Source organism: Mustela lutreola, chromosome 4 (assembly GCF_030435805.1).
Source record: "Mustela lutreola isolate mMusLut2 chromosome 4, mMusLut2.pri, whole genome shotgun sequence".
NCBI classification, from domain to species: Eukaryota; Metazoa; Chordata; class Mammalia; order Carnivora; family Mustelidae; genus Mustela; species Mustela lutreola.
Window position 1 is genome coordinate 156,150,486 of NC_081293.1, and position 22,480 is coordinate 156,172,965.

At 47.6% G+C, this 22,480-nt stretch overlaps 1 protein-coding gene across 1 annotated transcript in view; it reads left to right on the plus strand.

Moving 5' to 3' along the window:
* The first annotated feature begins 5,726 nt into the window (after window positions 1–5,726).
* Window positions 5,727–22,480, plus strand: part of MTURN (maturin, neural progenitor differentiation regulator homolog) — a 28,963-nt gene continuing 12,209 nt past the window's right edge. Inside the window, exons 1-2 of the mRNA XM_059171472.1 lie at window positions 5,727–6,208; window positions 16,610–16,732. Of these exons, the coding sequence (XP_059027455.1) occupies window positions 6,047–6,208; window positions 16,610–16,732 (285 nt within the window). The 5' untranslated portion in view covers window positions 5,727–6,046. The remainder of the gene's footprint in view (window positions 6,209–16,609; window positions 16,733–22,480) is intronic.

The window sequence follows — 22,480 nt, forward strand, 5'->3', positions numbered from 1 at the left end:
ATTTTGGGTGATCTTCCAATTTAATTTTTTTTTTTTTTCAAACTCTAGTTGCAATGAAACAGACTTTGGCCCACATATGTCTACCCTCCTTCCTCCCTACCCTGCTGCCCAGGTGTCCCTTTTCCTGAGTGTCTTGGGAGAGATTGGGGATAAGTTCATCCTTCCTGTGTCCCCCTCTCAGATGTTGCTTTTCCAGATCCTGGGCTCCTTTACCTCCCCCACATTACAGCGGTGACACACACACATTTGTCTACTGACCACCACCTCTGGCCCTTGGGGTCGACTGTTCCTCTGGATACCCTGAGACTACCGTGGGCTCCCAGGGTACATGGGCAACCAGCCCCATTCCCCTCTCTGCCTGATTCCTTATAGCATAGAACCAAAGGCTGAGTGGATGAAGCATATTTGCTAGCGGGGAGGGCTCATTAAATGGACTTACACTGCGGGAGGAAAGAGAAGGTAGAATTATATGGCAAAGTCAGCCTTACTCACACTAGAGTAAAAGCCACAGAAGATTTAGAACAGGGGTAGGTGGAAGAGTCTGCTTGAGCAGGAGAATCTAGGGTGTGCTTGGCAACTCCAGATTGGGTTCCTGAGACCTCCAGCCAGCATGGGGTTTGCATAAGCCTTCTCGTCTTACCAGCACACATCTCCCAAAGACAAACAGGGGTTCAGAGATTGAAGCTGAACTCTAAGCTCCACGTAAAGAAGAGAAACATTTATCTGCATGCAGTGAGCGCTACACAACTCTCCACCCACCAATGGGGATATGCTTTCTTCACCTTCCTTCTGTTTCTAGAGGGAGAACAATGAGGGGGCTTCACGAGGCCCTAATGAAAGATCTGGCTGGAGTTCCGGAAAGACCACGGTCCTGTACCTGGAGCGTGAATACACCCCCACACGGGAGGCCTCCCAGGACTCTGTCGGGACGGGACGGAGCAGAGTGATTTATCATCTTCCTGTCCAAGCAACTGACTTTCCAAGTTGGTTGAGGGAAACTGAGGTTTAAGCGACTTGTGTAGGTGCACCTTCCAGAACTGATTTCCACTGCTTTATATGCACACCCCTTCTGTTAGTTAATAATAATGCTTGCTTCAGCCTTGTGCAAAACGTTCCTCTCTAAATCAGTAGTTCTCAAAAAGGGGCAGTTGTGCCCTCCAGGAAACATTTGGTGATGTCTGGAGGCATTTTCGGTTATCATAGGCTGGGGGTGGGGTGGTCTGTGGGGGAGAAGTTGCTGGCATCTCCGGATAGAGGCCAGGGATGCTGCTGAATATTGTATGACACAGAAGGCCACTGTCCATGAGAAAGAATTATCCAGCTCCAAATACCCATAGTGATGCTATTGAGAAATTCTGTTCTAAGTGCTTGGAAAGAATAAGGTTTTCCTTCATCTATGACCAGTATTCACTAGCTTCTCACTCTCATGTCACTCCTGAATTTTACTTTGAAAATTCATCAGCCAGGGCCACCTGGGTGGCTTGGTTAAACATCAGACTCTTGATTTTGGCTCAGTACAATCTCAAGGTTGTGAGTTCAAGTCCTGTGTCAGGCTCCCTGTTCTGCGGGGAGTCTGCTTCTTCTTCTCCTTCTACCCCTCCGCCATGCTCATGCTCTATCTCTCTCAGATAAATAAATAAAATCTTTTTAAAAATTCATCAACCAATCTTCCTACAAATCCTCTTCCAGAAGCAGAGTTAAAGTAATAATGGCATTTACTGAGTTCTTCCTGTGTGCCACGTTCTGGAACAAGGGGTTTACATACTTTTGTCACTATTCCCCATTTTTCAGAAGAGAAAATTGAGGCTCCAGGCAGTTAAGTAGGTTGCAAATGTCCATAAAACTTAAAATCTCAGGGGGAATCAATCCAGAATTCCAAAGTTTCTGCTCTTTAACTCAGTGCCTTTCTCTTGCTTTCTTTCTCTCTCTCTCTCTCTCTCTCTCTCTCTTTCTTTCTTTTTAAAATAAGCTCTATGCACACTGTGGAGCTTGAACTCACAACCGCAAGATCAAGTCACATGCTCCACTGATTGAACCAGCCAGGTGCCCTCACTCAATGACTTTCTAAGGAAACCAACAGTGTTCAATTCATTAAGCAATTGTTTTACACTGAGAATGCTATTTTTCCATCGTGAGAATTTTTCATCTTCTGACAAAAAATATTTGTTACATAAATATGACTTTGTAATTATGGTCATCCATCACTTATAACAAACTTTATAGATAGATTTAAAAACACATTTTTAAAATTCCTTCCTTTCCATGAAAAGCTATGTACTTTATATATATGTTTTTAAAGATTTTATTTATTTAGGGGTGCCTGGGTGGCTCAGTCATTAAGTGTCTGCCTTTGGCTCCGGTCATGATCCTGGGGTCCTGGGATCGAGCCCTGCATCTGGCTCCCTGCTCAGCTGGAAGCCTGCTTTCCTTCTACTCCCCCTGCTTGTGTTCCTGTTCTCGCTGTCTCCCTCTCTCTCTGTCAAATAAATAGATAAAATCTTTTTTAAAGATCTTTTTTAAAGATTTTATCTATTTATTTTTGTGTGTGCGTGAGAGAGAGAGAGAGAGAGAGAGACCGCATGAGAGCATGAGCAGGGGGAGTAGCAGAGGGGGAAACAGATACCCAGCTGAGCAGGGAGAACCACACCGGGCTCAATCCCTGGACCCTGGGATCATGACCTGATCTGAAGGCAGAGGCTTAACAGACTGAGCCATCTAGGCGCCCTGTAGTCTATATATTTTAGACTCAAATTTAAGGAATCTTTTCATTTTGGGAACTTTCAGACTAATGCATATAATGCTTTCAATGGCAGAACCAGAAGCTTGCTTTATCCTGAGGTGCCCGTATTAAGAAACATGAGGGAAAACAAGCAACACTCTGTAACATTTACAAGAGCATATTGAATTTTTTTTATTCAGGTGCCTCCTCCATTGTCTTGTGTATTCGTTTTCTAATGCTACATAGCAAATTAAACAACTTAAGAAGCTGCCATTTATTAGCTTACAAGTCTGTTAAGTCAGGACTTCGGGCAAAGCCACTACCTAACTGAATTCTCTGCTCACGGTCTCTCAAGGCTTACATCATGGTATCAGTCAGGCTGACTTCTCCTCTGGAGACTGCAGGAACCCAGCTTTCAAACTCATTGAGGTTATTGGCAGAATTGAGTTTCTTGAAGTCGTAAGAGTGAAGTCTCATTTCCTTGCTGACTGTTGGTCAGGGTTTGCTCTCAGCTCCTGGATTTGGCTTGCCAGATGGCCCCTTCCTTCTCCAGCATCATTAGTGGAGAATCTCCCGATGATGAATCTACCTTATGCTTCGAATCTCTCTTCAGGAAAAGCCCAGTCCCTTTTAATGTCTCCCCTGATTAGGCCAGGCCCACTAAGGACAATCTCCCTATCTTAAGGTCAATTGATTTGAAATCTTATTTACATCTGTAAAATCCCTCACAGCAATACCTAGATTAGTGTTTGAATAATTGGGAGAAGGTACGTGTATATTAAGCAGGCATGGAGCTTGGGGATCAACTTAGAACCCTGCCTACTTTATAGTCTGTAAGTTCCTTGGTGGCAAAAATTGGGCCTCATGTATGTGGTACCCAATAGATGATCCATAAATGTTCATTAAACTAAATTGTTTTAAAGGAATTGGGAAATTCTGAAGTCAGGAAATGGTTACATGGGAGCATTAACTTACAGGTGAAGACGCGCTCCCATCAGGGAAAAGATAAAAGGTAGTGCTGAGAATGCCTTTGTGCTGATCACCATCCTGCCCTCTGCCTCTACGAAAAGATTAAGGGGAGTTTCTACTTTCAGTGTGGGAATGTAGCTGTGATTTATTTATTTTCATTTTTAAATTATTTATTTATTTATTTTATATAATGTATTACTTGTTTCAGGGGTACAGGTCTGTGAATCATCAGTCTTACACAATTCACAGCCCTCACCATAGTACATACCCTTCCCAATGTCCATTGCCCAGTCAGCCCGTCTCTCCCACCCACTCCGTTTCAGCAACCCTCGTTTTATTTCCTGAGATTAAGAGTCTCTTATGGTTTGTCTCCCTTTCTGGTTTTGTTTCGTTTTTTTCCTTTCTTCCCCTATGCTCCTCTGTCTTGTTTCTCAAATTCCACATATCAGTGAGATCATATGGTAACTGTGTTTCTCTGAACGACTTACTTCACTTAACATAACACCCTTTAGTTCCATCCATATTTGTGCAAATGGCAAGGTTTCATTTTTTCATGGCCGCATATTATTCATATATATATATATATATATATATATATGCACAGCACATCTTTATTCATTCATCTGTTATCTGTTGATGGACATCTGGGCTCTTTCCATAGTTGGCTGGTGTGGACATTGTGCAGCTGTGATTTAGTAAGGGAAATCAAGGGGAAAAGAATCCATATCCCTGAAATGTGCAATAGACCAATTTTCTAGAATCACACCCATTCTATTGAGTAAAGGGTGTGTTCAGAGGCTTGATGGTGTCCTGAGCTTCCCTTGGCTAGCCTGTCATCCCTTTCAGGGTGGAACTACACTTTGTTCATATTTATATCCCTAGGGCTAGCACAGTGCCCAGTTCAAAAGATCAACTTTAAAGACAAAAGCTGATCGAATGTTTGTAGAATGAATGCTATTTAACATGTCTCTGCTAGTAGGCATTCAGTTCCTATGGGCGAGGGCTCTTCCAATGCATTTTTTGCAATCCGGCAATGCCTATCCCATTCCTGGCAACTAGTGAGCATTCAACAGGTGCAATCATGGGGTTGTGTACACTTGTTTTAAAATGTACTTTCTCCTTTCCAAACTAGTTGGTCATTTTAAGTTATACAATATGATCTAAATGTTAATAATTATGAGACTTATTTCTAAGAAATATTCAGCTTTATGGTCATGCACAAAAAGAAAGAAAAAAGAACACTCTCCCCCCCCCCCCGCCCCAAACCTTTCATCTTCCTTTCAAATGGATACTCATGGGGTGCCTGGCATGGAGCGCCTGGGTGGCTCAGTGGGTTAAAGCCTCTGCCTTCGGCTCAGGTCATGATCCCAGGGTCCTGGGATCGAACCCCGCATCGGGCTCTCTGCTCAAGCAGGGAGTCGGCTTCCTCCTCTCTCTCTGCCTGCCTCTCTGCCTACTTGTGATCCCTGTCTGTCAAATAAATAAATAAAGTCTTTTAAAAAAATGGATACTTATATCAGTGGCTAGTAAATGTATTTAGGATAATCTTTTTTTACATCGATCGGAGGAGGGAGCTTTGATTTCCGAAAAAGAAAAGCTCCGTTTCCCTTAGATTTTCTCAACTCCTCCATCGCCAGCCTCAGACAAGGTACAAGTTATTTGCAATTCTGTGGGCGTCCCCTGCACTTAAATGGCATTCAAAAAAACACTTTTCCCAACGAGGCCTTCTAACTAAGAATAAACGCTAGACAGGACTACGAGCTTTGCCAGCTTCACTGTAAACTGGAAAGTCGCGGATTTCGGGTCCGCGCTGTGACGTCACCCGGCTAGTGGACCGCGGCGCGGGTCTCAGCCTCCAGTGATTGGCTGGGGCGCGTGATGTCACGGGACGGGGTGGTCCCGGGCTCCGGAGGACTCCGGGATGCTCCGATGCTCTGGGTTCGCTTATAAAAAAAAGAAAGAAAGAAAAGAAAGAAAGAAAGAAAGAAAGAAAAAAGGTGGTGGGGGCAAACCGAGGAGTCCGCCCCGCCCCGCCCGTCCGCCCGCAGCAAACCGCGCCGCCCGAGAGGGGCGGGCTGGGAGGCGGGTCGGGGAGGAGCCGGGCGCGGCGCCGCGCGGTCCAGGCCGCCGCCCACCCCGTACACACAGCATGTAAACAGTCCCCGCCGGGAGGAGCCCCGGGACCGGAGGGAGCCGCGCCGCCCGGCCCCGCCGCCTGCCCGAGAGCCCGCGGAGCCGCGCGCTGGCCGCCCGGGAGGAGGGCGCCCGAGGAGAGAGGAGGGCGGGCGGGCGGCGGAGGGAGCGGGAGGCGGGCAGCGCGCGAGGAGGCTGAGCGAGCGGCGGGCGCGGCGGGCCAGGATGGATTTCCAGCAGCTGGCTGACGTTGCGGAGAAATGGTGCTCCAACACGCCCTTCGAGCTCATCGCCACAGAGGAGACCGAGCGCAGGATGGATTTCTACGCCGACCCTGGCGTCTCCTTTTACGTGCTGTGTCCGGACAACGGCTGCGGGGACAATTTTGTGAGTGCCGGGGGAGGGACGGCTGCAGCGCGCGGGAGTGGACGCGCGGCCGCCTCCCTGCGCCCGAGCTGCCGCACGCCGGGGAGGCTGTGGGCGCGGGGTGGGGGCGTAACCGGCCCAGCGCGGCGGTGTCAGCTCTGCAGGGGCGGGAGGGGCGGAGGGAGGCGGGCAGGGGCGCCCTTAGGACCGGGGAGCCGGACTGGGGCGGGCTGTTTCGGGGACGCGACCCTGCGGCCCGTGCTTGATGCTTGGCTGGGAGCTTCTGCCGAGCGTCCCCGCCGCTCACCAGCCCGGGCCGGGGCGCACGGACTGTCCCACAGGGCCCGGAGTCTCGAGCTTCCTCCACCCGGGCGTCCCGTCGGGGTGAGGAATCCCGTTCTCCTCCCGATGCGCAGACACAACTCCTCGAGTCACCGCGCCGGCCCGGGAGAGCCCCAGCCCCCGTGTGATCCCTTGCGCTGCGGGTTTGGACACAAAGCCTCTGTCCACGCTAGCGATGCCCCATCTTCTGGACCTTCTTTGCGGAATTACACCCCGGATCTTAAAAATGCACACGCGCGTGCGCGCGCGCGTGCACACACACACACACACACACTCACGCGCGCGCGCGGGCACGCCTATCCCTCCCAACACTCCTCCTGTGCTTCCATTGCTCCTGTGTGAGCTTCCAGCGAGGTGTGCGGGGCCCGAGCGCGTTCCGTCTGGCGGAGGCGGCGGCCGAGGCCCTGGGGAAGCACCCCCATCCCCCAGGCTTTTCCAGATGAGGGGAAATCCCCCTTATCCCAGCCCACTCCCGCCCCGAGCTGGAAGGGACCGGGACCTGGAACTGCGGTGTCCACATCTTCCACTTTGTATCCTGCGCCCACTTGGGATCTTGGGGCTGGCAGTTTAAGATGTGGCGGACAGGGGAGTTGGGGTGGGAAGTGCGGAGGATGGGCGAGGATGGCGCTCCATGAAGTGTTTTTAAGGGCGGGGGAAAAAATAATGGTCCCCAAATGTAAGATGGAGGCGGCTGTGGGCTCGGGTTACCGTGTGGTCGCCGGCTGGAGCCTGGAGCTGGCGCTGCCGCCACCCCTGCGGACCGAGGTGGGGCGGCGCCGAGGCGCGGCCTGGCGCTGGCTCCTCAGGTGGGGCGAGACAAAGGTGCCCCTGCACCCCGTGGCAAGTTCGTGGTGGAGTTAGAGAGACAGCCCGATCCCCTTCTTTGGCACCTGAGTGGTGAAGGCTTGTGTGCAGCTTGCCGGGAAGGCGTGCCCCTGCCCCTCCCCGCACCCCCCCCCCCCGCCCCATATCCCCTCGGAGAAGAACACACCTGGGCCCCAAAGTGCGATACTAGAAGAGAGATGGCCTTGGGTGACAGCCAGATTTTAGTTCTGCCTGTGTGACTCTGGTCAAATGCCTTCTGGGAGCTCAGTTTACACATCAAAAAAATGGGCATGATACCAGCACCCAGGGGATCCACAGATCAAACACCTAATCATCTCTTTGCAACAGCAAAGGCCCTTCAGAGACCTGGGCGTCCCCCGAGTTTAGAGCTTGTCTTTCTTTTTTAAGAGTCTCAATTTTCTCGCCTGTAAAATGAGGTTAATCAGAACACCTCCATCGTGAGGACTTGTGAAGAGCAAGTAAACTCTAAATATAGGTAAGAACAGGGCTAACTGCAGTTAAAATATTGTTATTTGTTGTTGGGGAAAATGAGAGATCATTAAAAAGGGATTTACTCCATTGCAAACATGTGAGAAAACCCCAGGGTTCTACTGGAAAGGGCACCAGTGTCCAACTGGCTGCCTCGTTAAGAGTTTGGGAATCCCTTCCAACCCTAGTCTGCCAGTGGCCTTTCCAGCTCCTTACTGTGTGAGAGAGCAAGATCACTCAAGGTTCTGGATGTTATGGGGGAGAGCTCCACACAGCCTTCTTGCTAGAACTGCAGGAGATTCCCAAAGGAATTACTCCATGGAGAACCATGGTTGAGAAACATTATGTATATCACAATTTTTCAAGGCAATCATAATATTAAATGTTTTCCCACCTGTGTGAGTAAAATGCTTAAACATGTTCACTCTCTAACAATTAAATCAAATAGGTAAGGAAGAAAGTGGATGGAAGGAAAAAGTAATTTCTTGGGTAGACTGGAACATTCTTTAAGTTTCTGGAGGCCATGATGGACAACATGCCAACCACCAGAGTTTCCTTGGCCCAGATCTCTCCTCAGATCTTTCGCAGGCCAGGTTTGTCAAGCTGCCCTTTGCCTCTTGTTAAAGGGACTCAGGCATGAAGTGAGTGTCCTACCTCCGTCCTTTTCCTTTCCCCAGGAAAATCCTTTTAAGCATTAGAAGAAATTTGAGATGAATGGAACTCCCGTAACCCAAAGGGTTTATTAACAAAATATTTACATAGCATTTCTCAATTTACAAAGTGTTTTCACGTGACTCATTCGCTCATTCATTTATTCATCAAACATTTTTTTTTTAAAGATTTTATTTATTTATTTGACAGATAGAGATCACAAGGAGGCAGAGAGAGAGGAGGAAGCTCGATCCCAGGACCCTGGGATCATGACCTGAGTCAAAGGCAGAGGCTTTAACCCACTGAGTCACCCAGGCGCCCCTCATCAAACAGTTATTGAGGCTTACTTTGAATCAGGCCAGGGCTACCTAGAAGGTAAATAGTATCTCTGCCCTCACTTTCTTGGGGCCATTCTCCCCATCTAAGAGGCAGTGTGGCACATTGGTCGGGGTGCCCAGGCTTCTGGGTCAACCCCCCCCCCCAGCTCCCATGTCTAACTGTGTGTATTGGGGTGAGTTCTTTAATCCCTTCATGCCATGATTTCCACATCCTTAAACAGGGGAATGATGACATTAGTTCCCAGCAGGCTTGTTTAGAACAGTGCCCCAAATAGGGGTGGCGCTATTAGTGACTCTCTGGCCGTCTGGACATAGAAATCAGTCTGGGTCTTTTTAAAATATAATCCAGGTCATGACCTATGACTCTCCATCTCACCTAAACTGAATTCCTATAACTTTGACCATAGAACCTGAGCCCTTGCCATGGCTTCAAACCCCCACACAATCTGTCTTCTGCCACCTTTCTGATCAACTATTAGACCATTCTTCTTCCTTGCTTACTGTGTTTGTGCCACACTGACTTTTCTGGGTCTCAGACATGCTGCATTCATTCTTGCCTCAGGACCTTTGCATTTGCTGTCCACTCTGCCCAGAACACTGTTCCTCCACATCTTTGCATGGCTAGCTCCTTTATGCCATTCAGGCCTGGGAAAAGCCTTCCTGACCACATATTCTTTCATCTCACCCTCTTTTATTCAAGTCATAGCACTCATTAGTACTTGATACTCTCTTATTTATTTTCTGCCGGCCCCATGAGGCTCTAAGGTTCTTAAGAGTATTGGCCTTGTCTGTCTTATTTGTCACTGTATCCCAGAACTTGGTGTAGTGTCAGACCCATGATAGGTGCTCGGAATGAATGATAGTGAAGAAGGCAGATGTTAAATTTTAAGAATGATGGCTTCAAAGAACAGTAATTACCACTTATGTGCCATTACTATGTGTCAGACACCGTACTACTTTTATGTAGGCAGTAGGTACTTTGTGTATATGTGCTTATTTAATCTTAGTAATACTGCAAGGTCATCTCTGTGATTTTCTCCATTTTACAGAGGAAGAAACTGACACACAGCAAGGTGTACTGACTTTTCCACAGCTAATAAATAGTAGAGCCACTTGAACCCTAGCCCTATACTGGAAACATAGCATCCCAGGAGTGACAGCCAGAGATCCAATTCAGACTGCAGGTTCAAGGGTGGCTTCTTATTGCAAAAAGTCTATGAGTTAGGTATGATACCCGTTTTTTAGGTGAGGAAACCGAGTCTCCGTTGAAGGAATTTTGTCCAGGATAATGCCACTGAGAAATGATAGCCAGGACTCGAGCTCAAGCCCAGAGGCCTGTCATTTGCACCACGAAGAGTGTCAAGCCAAGAGCTCCAGAGGGTCTGGGGAACAGGGCTTCCCTTTACTTTCCTTCCACTTTGGCAGCTCCTGTTTCCCCTTCTCATCTCACAGGCCATCCTGTTCATACCATCCCCTTCCACACTGCTGCCCTGATTCAGGCCTGTCTCTGTGGACAGTGCACAAGGTCAGCTCCTGAAAGAAAATGAAGCTGCCTTCGCCCTCTTTATTGGGTGATCAGGGACAGAGCCAACCCTGCCTGGCTCTACAGGTCTGACAGGGAGGGACCGAGAGCTCGCAGACAGGTGGCACACTCCCTTCTGCCAACACAGAAGGTCCTGAGGGCTTCATCAAGCTGGAGGAGAGGGGTGCTGGCATCCACTAAGGGACCAGCCAGACAGAGGGGCTCGTGTGCGTGCTCTCCTGGGCATGGCAACCTCAGCTGCTTCCCCTCCTTGTCCTAGGCCAGGAGAAAGCAGCTCTAAACCAGGAGTACTGGCTCACGGCTCCCTGGCGCCTGGGTGCTCATGATTGGAGAAAGGGAGGGCTGCCTTATTGTCCTATTTTTTTCCCTGCCAACCCATCAAAAACATGTTTGGATCTAAGATTTTGTGCAGTTTATTCCCTCCTCAATATGAACACAAAGATAGCAGTTGTCACACTATTAAAGAAAAAAAGGCTCTATTTATAGAAGGACCATGTGATTTAATTTTATACATGTGTGTATACATATAGCTCTATATATTTTCCCCATTTTTGTTCTAGGCGTGTCTCTGTTCTTAACCACGTGACCAAGTAACAACCTAATAGAGCTTGTCTAAATGAGATTGCATCACCTCGTGTGATGGGACAATGGAGAAAAAGCACCTTCTTGTCCAGTTTAAACTCCACCCTCCATTTCCTCCTACATCAAGTGGAGATAATCGTACCTATATTATTATTGTGGGGGTTAAATGAGGGGTCATGGTAACTGTAAGGCTTTCCACAATGGCTGTGCATTATTCATACAGAGATTCTTTAGGGGAAAGGGTATGTCCTTAGCATATTTGTGAAGTGGTCACCCTGAGGACAGTGAAGTTATGCTAATAGGAATTTCAACAGATGGAAGAAGCACTCTGGGCTCCTGCTAAATGAGAGGCTGTCTACAGGTGATCCCCTATAATCTTAGTAGATAACCATACTATATTATTATTTTCTATGACTCATGAAGGAGCTGAGGCTCAGGTCGAAGATGTGGTCACCTCCATGGATATCTTGGCTTTGCCCCTGCTCTGTTTGACCACAGATAAGTTGCTCAACCTCTCTGAACCTCAGTTTCCTCCTTGCTAAAATGTATCCATGGTTGGCACAAAGAGCAGGTCATAGGTATGGCCAGCCCCACTCTTCCCTGTGCAGAAGTGTGTTGGGTGGTGTGAGATGGCATGTAGCTTTTCTCCTGTAGCATCTCTTCAAGGGACAGCAGTCGGTTTGGGGGTAAGCCACACTAACTCAAAATAGACTTTCCGGTACTGATGATGGCAGAAACCCCACATGGCAGTACTATAGTGGGAGGGAGGACCCTGGCAATGACCTTTGACTCAAGTAACTGAGTCCAGGGAGGAGAAGCAGCTGTGTTCTTTGCTCCCCAGCACCCCCCCTCCCCCGCCTAAGCACCAGGAAGCCAAGCACCCTGCCCACAAGCATTAGAATGGTCAGAGCACCCAGACTGTGGTCAAAAAGATATTTGTAGGATTGAATTACCATACTGGTCTAAGACCATTTTGGGATGAGCTGGATGTTCTCATCTTTACTATAGGAAACAGAAAGGTGCTCATTTTCCTGTGTGCAGATGCTATGGTTCTCAATATCTTTGGCTGGACAAACTTTGATGATAAGCTGTGGTCCAACTTAATGACAGAAAGAAGAGCTGCAGCTGCCCTTTTTAAAATCAAAACTCTCAATAAATAAATAAATAAATAAAGCTCTTGCCAGGAATTTTCATCCCCCGCCCCTAAATATGATTCGTCAAAGTTCAGTTCTGGTTGTGGTTCTCAAAGTGTGGGCCCAAAGCCAGAAGCATGAGTATCACCTGGAAGCCTTTTGGAAATGTAGATTTTCGGCCCTACCCCCAGCATTTGTATGTGTATAAGTTGGGGGATGAGAAGGGAAGGTATTGTGGTGCTTATGGAAGCTTTTGAGGACCACTGCTGTCCTCTCCTTCAGAATCCTTCCCTTGGCATTCCTCCTATTATAAGGTGCCTTAGCCCTCACTGCATGGTGGGAATGTCAGTACATTCTGTAGCAGGATTTTTATTTGCAGGATTTTTATTTTTATTTTTATTTATTTTACATTGTTCAAAGCCACAGGTTCTATGGCCCCTGCTACCATTTCTTCGTGGCCAAAAGCGGCTGTTTGGTTGAATTTCCAAGCCGGAGTCGTTATGGACACGCCTGGTGGTGCAGGACTGTGGCTCTTCAATCACCCATTTATCATTGTTTTAAGACTAGACCCCAGAATCTGCTTTCAAGAGCATCAGCCTGGCCACCAGACATTCTGTCGGCCCTCTCCTGGTTTGGGAACGGGCCCCAGAACCTAAGTCAGGTTCGGTGGGGTGAGGAGGTTCGGAGCCGATGACTAAAGAAAGAATTCTTAAGACGTCGTTGGTGCAAAATGGTGGTTTATTAAAGCACGGGGACAGGACCCGTGGGCAGGAAGAGCTGCTGCCCTGGGTTGTGAAGGTGGGCATGTTATATACCCCACGGTTGGGGGGAGGTGGTGAAGGAATGGGAGGTTTCAATAGAGTTCTCACATGTTAGGGAGGGCCTACAAGGTGCCGGGAGGAGTCCTTGCCCTTATGGCTTGATCAATGTCGTCTTTAGGTCAGGCATTAACATCAAGATAGTTGGGAGATTCTTGGTGGGGTATTATGATCCTGCTGTCATTTACATTCCCTTCTACCTCAGTCTCCTCCAGTTTATGGTGGGAGGGAGGCATTAGGGCTTCAGGAACCGAGAGTTATTTGCCTCTGGAAATTTGTGCTGTTGATAAGGTAACCTCCCTGTTTAGGTCTCTAGGACATCTGTAGAGCAAGGGAGATTCCTTTTCTGCAGGATTGCGATCCCTGCAAGTTAACTATTTATCGTTTTATGGCAGTCAGGGGTGCCTGAGGAATGCTACACATATGGAGGGGAGCGGGTGAAGAGGGGGTGCAAGGCGCCAGCTTTTGCTTTGTCCTCAGCCAGCCTCCTGCTCCCTCATCACTAAGATATTACCGTTGTACCCTCAGCCTGTTGCCTGTTGGTTCTGCAGAACTCATCTGTTTTATCCTGGGACACTGCCTCGGGCTGCTGATGGAACTTCCTTCTCTGCACAGGCCTGTGGAAGGCTGGAGAGGCTGTCTGTGTCCCCATCCTCAGCAAGTGGCCAAGCCTGTTTACCTCACTTGGTTTTATATTCTTTTCCTTCCGTTGTTTTCCCTCTGTCCTTATTTTCTCAACTACGGACCCTTACCTTGTCTTTTATGGATCTTTAGTGACTGCCTTGATTCGTTTTGGAAGGAAACAATTTCAAGAAATAAACCAGGGCGCCTGGGTGGCTCAGTGGGTTAAGCCGCTGCCTTCGGCTCAGGTCATGATCTCAGGACCCTGGGATCAAGTCCTGCATTGGGCTCTCTGCTCAGCAGGGAGCCTGCTTCCTCCTCTCTCTCTCTGCCTGCCTCTCTGTCTACTTGTGATCTCTCTCTGTCAAATAAATAAATAAATAATTAAAAAAAAAAAAAAAAAGAAAGAAAGAAACCAGAATACTTTTTGTGATGAGCTACGGTGGGTACGAAACAATTAGCATTAAATCGGGGAGGTCCTTTAAGTGGCCACGGGCACCCAAGTGGGTCTGATTCCAAACCCCACACACCTTCATGTTATCATCGGGGCAGGCATTCCTGCCCCACAAAACCACAAAACCACAAAACCAACGTGACCGAGAGTTAGACAACCAAATGAAGGAGACTCAGACTGAACAGAAGGTCCTTTAGCAGGTGGTAAGTGTTCCTGCTCTAAAATCTATTCATAAATCAACAACTCCAGAAGTGGAGTAATGAAAATTGTGGCCTGAACACTCTCCTCACGAGGTTAGGAATGCCTTAGAAACACGTGGAGAACCTGTCTCATTTCCGCAGTAGAGGATACGATGCACATCTGTTGCCTGAGTGATAAACTTTCCTTAGTTTACTTTGTAATTTAATGCCCAAATGTGTTTTCAAAAGTAGATACCCAAGGTTCTTGTACTTCTGAATGAACAAGAACTCGGGTTGCCTTGGGTACTGTGCTCCGTGAAGTCACCATGGGGGTCTCATTTGCTGAGTGCTTGCCCTTCAGCTCAGGGTAGGTGGAAAGCCCAGCACTGTGCTGGGCACTTAAGAAACTTTTTTTTTTTTTTTTTTTTAAAGATTTTATTTATTTATTTGACAGACAGAGATCACAAGTAGGCAGAGAGGCAGGCAGAGAGAGAGAGAGGAAGAAGCAGTCTCCCCGCTGAGCAGAGAGCCCGATGGGGGACTCGATCCCAGGACCCTGAGATCATGACCTGAGCCGAAGGCAGAGGCTTAACCCTCTGAGCCACCCAGGCGCCCGAGAAACTTTTTACTTTTTCTCTAATCTCTACAAGTCTAAGAAAGGCAGGATTGAAGTTTTCTCTCGTGCAGTGCTAGATATTAATCCCATCTTTCAGCTGGGTAAGAATTGGAAACATGCTGGAACTTTTAAAAATGTGAGCCTGAAAACGGGTGCTGAGCAGACTTATGTGAAAGCCGGGCTTTATTGTTCTTGCTGAGTCCCTGCTGCTTGAGAATCAAGTGTGATAACAGATCTAAAAGCACTTTGTACTATTACCCTTTTGTGCAATGTAAGAGACTATTCCTTAAATGGCATTTCAGTGGCTCAACAACTATAAGGGTTTCTAATGAATAGGAATTGTGTTTGAGCTATTGTCTAAATTTAGAGAATTTAGAAGTTCTCTTCGTTACATTGGGGCAGAAGTTCTTCCAGAAGTCTTCTGGAATTAGAGCGGTGGGTGTCAGAAATGGACCTTTACATCAACTAAATACAGATAATTGGGGCGGAAAGAGGGCCCATTAGCACCTAGTTAAGTCTCTTGGATCTGAGTGGTATGTAAAGTCTGTTTAGGTCCCATTCTTAGAAATGCTGCAATGAGAAGGAAGGAGGTGAAATATGTATGTTTCTCGAGTGATTGACATAGAAGTTTCTGGGGTGATGCCCTAATTATTGTATTAATGGAAGGAAGCAAAGCTTTTGCTTCCAAGAAGCAAAGTTCTTGATGTGGAGTATTTCTCCAAAAACATCTTCTCTCCTGCTGCCTGGTTGCTGCTTCTTGCTTTAATTGGCCAGATGTCTTCCTCTCTCCCACATCCCTTTGCTTTTCCACCAATGGGGTACTGCCATGGATCTGTCCCGTCTAAACAGGGACTCTTGGTCAGGTACCCTGATGTTATCCTGGTAGCCCAGTGCCTCTCCTGAGCTCAGGTACACAGAGCAGGGGGCTTCTGCACTTGGATTCCCTCAAGCCTGTTTCTTGGGCTTATTCCAGATCCTTGAATATATGTGGGAGAGTCTCCTCTAGTCTTCAAGAGGTGCTAAAACAGATACCCTCACACAGGAAAACAAAACAAAACAAAACAAAAACCCCACCAAACCTTGTCTAGCCTTGAGAAAAAAGTAAACCCTGAAACCAGCCTCCTCTTGGTGCATGTCACCATTGGGAAGCAATGTCCTCTTGGGGCATTTGTAGCTTTCAGAAAGCCTTTGATTCCCAGTGACCTGGCGATGGCTCTTCTGGGTCTTCGTCTAAATTCATTTCATTTTTGTTTGATTCTGTTTTAATTCATTTCGTCTTGAAGTAAATATACCATCACCCCTGCTCACAGGCTCATCTGGGTAAAGAATATCTTGTTGCGAGTTAGTGGTTACAAACTATGCTTAATTAATCTTTCAGCTACAGCTGAAGGCAAATCTAAAGATCAGGCAGGCTCTCGGGTTTTCCTCCCTGCTGCTTTAAAACCCTCCTTACCCAGCTCTTGAGAAGGAGGACTGTGGAAATCGTGGGTGGGGGACTAGCGATTCCACTGCCTTTTTTTTTTTTTTTTTTTTTTTTTTTTTTTTTTTTTTTTTGCTATGGCTGAACAGATCCACTGACGCACCAAGCAGGTGAGATTATGGATGGAAAGCCCAGGGATTTTCTATGGGGTAGGCATTTTCTCATCCCCTTCAACACAAGCAAATCGAGAATGAATGTTGGAATTTTACTGGGAAACAGAGGCCTTCAAATTTATGTCATTAAAAAAAAAAAAAAAAAAATCTTTTGGGCTTTTTGAATTTCACACCGAGGGTAATGACTGTGTGTCTTTGTTTTCTCCTTCCGCCCCCTGCCCCGCCTGTGGGCACGTAGCACGTGTGGAGCGAGAGCGAGGACTGCCTGCCTTTCTTGCAGCTAGCCCAGGATTACATCTCCTCCTGCGGCAAGAAGACGCTTCACGAAGTCTTGGAAAAAGTCTTCAAGTCTTTCAGACCTGTAGGTGCCTGCCTGGCTTGCAAAGCCACCGTGTTTTCTGCTGTGATTGTGCTGGGGAGGACAGGGATGCTGGGGAAAGTGGGCAAAACCTGGGGTGACTAATTGTTTTTCTCGGTCTGCTTTGTGGCTTAAAGATAGCAGCTAGTGGAAGGAGGGAGAGGGCGGGGAGGGAGTGGGGAGACGGGATGTGACACAGCTGTTTGCTGGAGGAATGATGGTTATTTCTAGCATCACTTGAGTTGAGAATCTCTGACAGGGTGGGGAACAGACAGAGCCTTGACGAGACCTCTGAGTATTCCTGCTTTTGTCCGGTAGACGTAAGGCCAGAATGCTTGGGAGCACAGTGGGGGTTCTCTTACGGTAGTGAGGCCTCTATCTGGGGAGCTGTTGGAAGGCTATACGTGGGACATGCCTCCGTGTCTGTGGGTACGGAGAGGGATGAAATTGGATCCTGGTTGTATTCTTTTCTCTTTTAAAAACTCTCTGTTAGAGAGCTTGCTTTCTGCCCACCACCCCCCACCCCACCGCCTCTGACGCCCCAATGTAGGATTTAGGAATCTGTCTATCCGGGGCGAGCTGGCAGTTCGTCTTCATTCTAGTTGAAAAACAGGTAAAGTAATTGCTCACCCCTATTTTGAAGATTCCCTGTTTCCCTTTATCTTTACTGGAAGGTGAAGTCACATGGCCGGTGTCAGGACACTCCCCCACACCGAGTTCTGTTCCCTGTCCACCATAAATTCTCTACACCTTCAATGATGTTTGCTCTAGAATTTTTTTAAGATCTTTTAAAAGAGCATCTACTTCTCTGTTGTTGTTTTCAAGCTCGCCCTTCAGGGCTCTGAGCAAAGTGGGCACGATTGCATGGTTGTGTAAGAGACTATGTCTGACGTTCCCATATTTTAAGGTGTGTAAGTCTTGTTTTGTTATCTTTTGTTTCAACCGGCTCTCATTCTTGGTATCTGGTTTCTTTGTGTATTGGATTATCTCTGTGTGCTGGTTACAGTATTTGAAAATGGGTATTTAGGAGTGAATCGAGGCCTGAGATGATGGTAACTTCTTCCAGAGAGGACTTTGATTTGTTTCTGCTGGGGCTCCAGAGGGCCTATCAGCCTGAGACCACCTGCAAACAATTTAAGACTGATGGTTCTTAGAATTCTCCAGATCATGAAAAGCCAGCCTGCACATCTGCTTTCGTCTCGTTCACCCTCGTCCTGAGAGCTGTCTTAGTCCATTCAGGCTGCTGTAACAAAATATAAAAGACTGAATAGCTTCTAAACAACAGACATTGATTTCTCACAGGTGTGGAGGCTAGGCAGTCCAAGATCAAGGTGACAGTCGATTAGGTGTCTAGGAAGGGCCCACTTCATGGACAGCTGTTTTATCGCTGTAACCTCACATGGTGGAAGGAGGAGAGGTCTCTGGGGCTTGTTTCATAAGAGCACCAATCCCATTCATGTGGGCTCCACATTCATGACCTAATCACCTCCCAAAGACCCCACCTCCTAATACTGTCTCCTCAAGGGTTAGGATTTTAACACGTGAATTTTGGAGGGATACAAACAGACAGTAAGAGGTCTTTGGGATCTCAGTTGCAAGTGGGGATCGCTTATCACGGTCTTGCTCCTTTGGAAGACGTTGGGTTTGACTTTGGTCCCCCGAGCTCTTAGAGTAGGCCAGGAACACAATAAAGTTTCTAGCTGTTTCTTTCTAGGTCAACAGATGCCCTCAGGACAAAAGCAGCTTTTTATGTTTACCTCTCAAGATTCTTCATCTTCAGTATATTTAAGAAGGCATTTTTCACATTTAATCCAGCACTTTCAGTTCTCTGAGGAAGAGTTGGTCCCAGTCACTCAATCCACCACTGCAAGGAATAGAAGTTCAGTAGCTTTTCTCACTCTCTCTGATCTGTTTCATTTGTCCAGCCAATTCGTTTTTTCCTACTTAATTTTCTAAGCCTGCTTGGCTCATTCAGAACAGACTCATGACTGCAAAGTACTGATCTATCCCTCATTCATTCTGTTTATATTACGAGTACCCGGCTACGCTTTTCCTAACACTTAATTCCAACAGATGGAAATCTTATCTTTATATTCTAGTGGTGGTGGACGGGGTGGGGACAAGGTAGATAAGTCCGGCACATCAAGTATTAGTGATAAGTGCCAAGGAGAAAAAAAATAGATAAGTCAGGGTAAGGAAGTAAGAAGTGTCAGAGGTACCGGAATTTTTTATTAGGAAACCAGAGGAAGCTTCACTAAGTTCACATTTGAGTACAACTTGAGGTGTGAATCAGGAGGAGATCCAGGGAAGAGCTTTCCAGGTAGAGACAACAGCAAATACAAAGGCCAGGAAGGGGGTGGGAGGGGGTGGGGAGGAGACTATCAGTGTCAGGGAGCAAGGAGGGGCAGATGTGGCACAAGTGGAGGGGTGCTGGGGAGGAGCGAGAGAGGAACCTAAGGAAGTTCAGGAGTTTGTGGGGCACAGAAGGGTTTGGGTTTTCCTCCGGTGTGATGGGGAGCCGTCGGAGGAGTTTGAGTGCAGAAGGATCCGACTGGGTGGCTCAGTGGGTTAAGCCTCTGCCTTTGCCTCAGGTCATGATCTCAGGGTCCTGGGATCGAGTCCCGCATCAGGCTCCTTGATCAAGCAGGGAGCCTGCTTCTCTTTCTCCCTCTGCCCTTTCCTCTGCTCCCTTTCCTCTCAAATAAAGAAATAAAATCTAAAAACAAACAAACAAAAAAACCCCAAAACACAGATGTATCTAACTTCACATTTTGAAAAGCTCCTCCCTGACCAGTTAAGACCTCCTCCTCCTGGGATCAGGAGGACCAGGGCAGAGGCCGTTGGGTCACACAGGTGAGAGGATGAGGGTCACAGCGATGGCGGAATGAAGGGGTCCGCTTCTGGGCTTGCTGGCGGACCACAGTGGGGAGGGAGAAAAAGAAGGCAAGGGCAACCAGAGTTCGTTGCCCCTGCAGTGAAGGGAATGGCGCTGTCCTTTACTGAGGAGGGGGAGGCTGTATTGGGCAGATGACCAATACTACCAGGAGCTTGGTTTGGCATGCCAGTGTCAGAAATGCCTATTAGACATCCAAGCAGAGATATGAAAGTAGTCAAATGTTCTAAAAAATTAACCCCCCCGCCAGGGGTGCCTCGCTGGCTCAGTCGATGAAGCATCCCACTTGACTTTGGCTCAGGTCATGATCTTGTTGTCCTTGAGGTGGAGCCTCGCGGGGTCAGGCTCTGCACTCAGAGGAGTTTCGGCTTCAGATTCTCTCTCCTTCTCCCTCTTGCTCACTCTCTCTCTCAAATAAATAAATAAAATATTAAAAAAAAATTTTGACCCCCTCAAGTATTAGCTAAAAAAAAAAACCCACAGGGGCGCCTGGGTGGCTCAGTGGGTTAAGCCCACTGCCTTCGGCTCAGGTCATGGTCTCAGGGTCCTGGGATTGAGTCCCGCATCGGGCTCTCTGCTCAGCAGGGAGCCTGCTTCCCTCTCTCTCTGCCTGCCTCTCCATCTACTTGTGATTTCTCTCTGTCAAATAAATAAATAAATAAATAATCCAAAAAAAAAAAAAAATCCCACAAATCTGTTCGCCAGTGAAATTCACTATGCAGCTGGTGTTCTCACAGGGCTTACATTCGTGGCCTGCCGCCTGGTTTTCTTCCTGCGCCCCTTCTCCTGGATGACAAACACAATTCCTGCAGAATTGGCCTCACCGGAGAAGGCGAGCTCCCGCCAGAACTCGTTTTACTGTTTTTCTTTACCAGGAAGACCTGGCCGCATCTTGGCAACCAGGCAGCCAGCCACTTGTAAAGGGAAAGAAACAAATGTGGTCCAAGAAAATCCAGGTGCGCAGCTGAATGCAAGTGGGTCATTTGAACATTTTCTTTGATTTTGCTGCTGCGTGTCCCAGAGACACACAGACCTGATCTGATGTCGGACTTCCAGGGTCCCCTTTTAAAGCAGAGCCTGACATCCTAGGCAGGGCTGTGCTTCCAAGGAGAGGAAGCCCTGGCACAGCGCCCCTTTGGTGGGAAAGTTGATGTGTGCCTGGGCTTTTTTGCCCCTCAAGGAGAGGCAGGTGGGAGGTACCTTCTCAGGATCAGGGAAAGGAAGTACATGCAGGGCTTTGGGTTTCCATCAGCCAGGACATGTCCCAGGTTGGGTGATTCGAGGAGAGTGATGTACTATACCGAGGGGCTACTGGATGTCCACAGGAAACTTTCTCTTCTCCCCTCCACTCACAGATGTGGTCCTTCCCACGGTTGCTATTTATCAGTTTCCTGTAAAGGAGCTTTGCGTTTAGAAATAAGACACAGCAAGGCCCCTGGGTGGCTCAGTTTATTAAGTGGCTGCCTTTGGCTCAGGTCCTGGGACTGAGTACTGCATCCAGCTCCCTGCTCAACGGGAAGCCTGCTTCTCTCTTTCTCTTTCTCAAATAAATTTTTTTTTTAAAGAAGAAGACCCAGTCCAAGGACTAGCCCAACTTTGCACACAGGGCTTGTCCCCCTTCTCTCATGTGTGTCCCCCACCACCAAAACCGGCAGTATCATAGAGTCCTCCCCCAGCACATCAAGAAATCTGTTCTGGATCTGAAAAGCAAAAAATTTTTTTCGTTTTCTCCATCTCACTCCTCCTGTTTTCTCTCTATTTCTTCGTCACATTTTCAACAAAATATATTGATCATTTGCTGTTTGCCAAACACAACTTTGGAGAGTGAGGAGCAGGATACAGTGTCCAGCTCTCGCCCTCGAGGAGCTGACTTGCTGGTAGGAGAGATAGTCATGAAAACATATGTGTCACAAGGTAGAGCACTTATTTCGATCCAGACAGTCTCCTAGATACTGGGCAGAACAAGCAAAGGAGTTCCATTCCCTGCTGTGCTTACTCCACTTTGGGGAAATATTTCCTAAGAGGATGTTAGTGACCACGTACCGCGGAGTGTTGTTTATGGACTCTACCCGGTTATGTAGGTTCAGGATACTACATGTTGAGAAACCCATGCTTTGTGGGTAGGCCACTGAGGAACGTGCTGGCTGTGTGACCTTAGCCAAGTTACTTCTCTGTTTATTAATGATATTACTTCAGGGATCTATGAGGATCAAGTGATATGGTTCTTGTGGGGTACTTAGTACAACATGTTACACAGGACGGGCACTGAGTAAATAAATGCTGGCAGGGATATGGATGGGGTGAGGACACGAGGCAAAACACCATTGAGAAGTAAGCAGGATTCAGTGAAACCTTTGCAGGACTCTCAGATTTCTGTTGGAGAGAGAAAACAATTGCTAAGTGATTTCAACGCGTGCTATCAACATGTGATTTCAGCACATGATTTCAACAGAAGCATCCAGCTAAGATAAGGGATTTTTGAGGAAGTCTTATTGGGGTATTCTAGGCATAAGTTCATCAGCATTGGTCTTGGCAAAATACTAAACATCCTTTCAGTAACCATGCACCTCACTGGGTAGAAGCTGGTTCCGCAGGGAGGACGGAACACCCCCCCATCCCCTAGAGGGGCCTATGAGCAAAGAGCCTCTGGGCGATAGGGTTATGGCTCTTACTTTTTTTCTTTTCTGTAGTCCCTCGATTTTCAATGTTGTCACAGAAGACATCATCAGAAACTGTGTTGTATTTTTTTTTTTTCAAACCTATATTGTCTACGCACTGTGTAAGAAGGGCTGGGGATATCAGATGAGAGTGGGCTCACTGAGGAACAAAGTGCCAGGCAGTGGCTTCCTGAGAAGGTA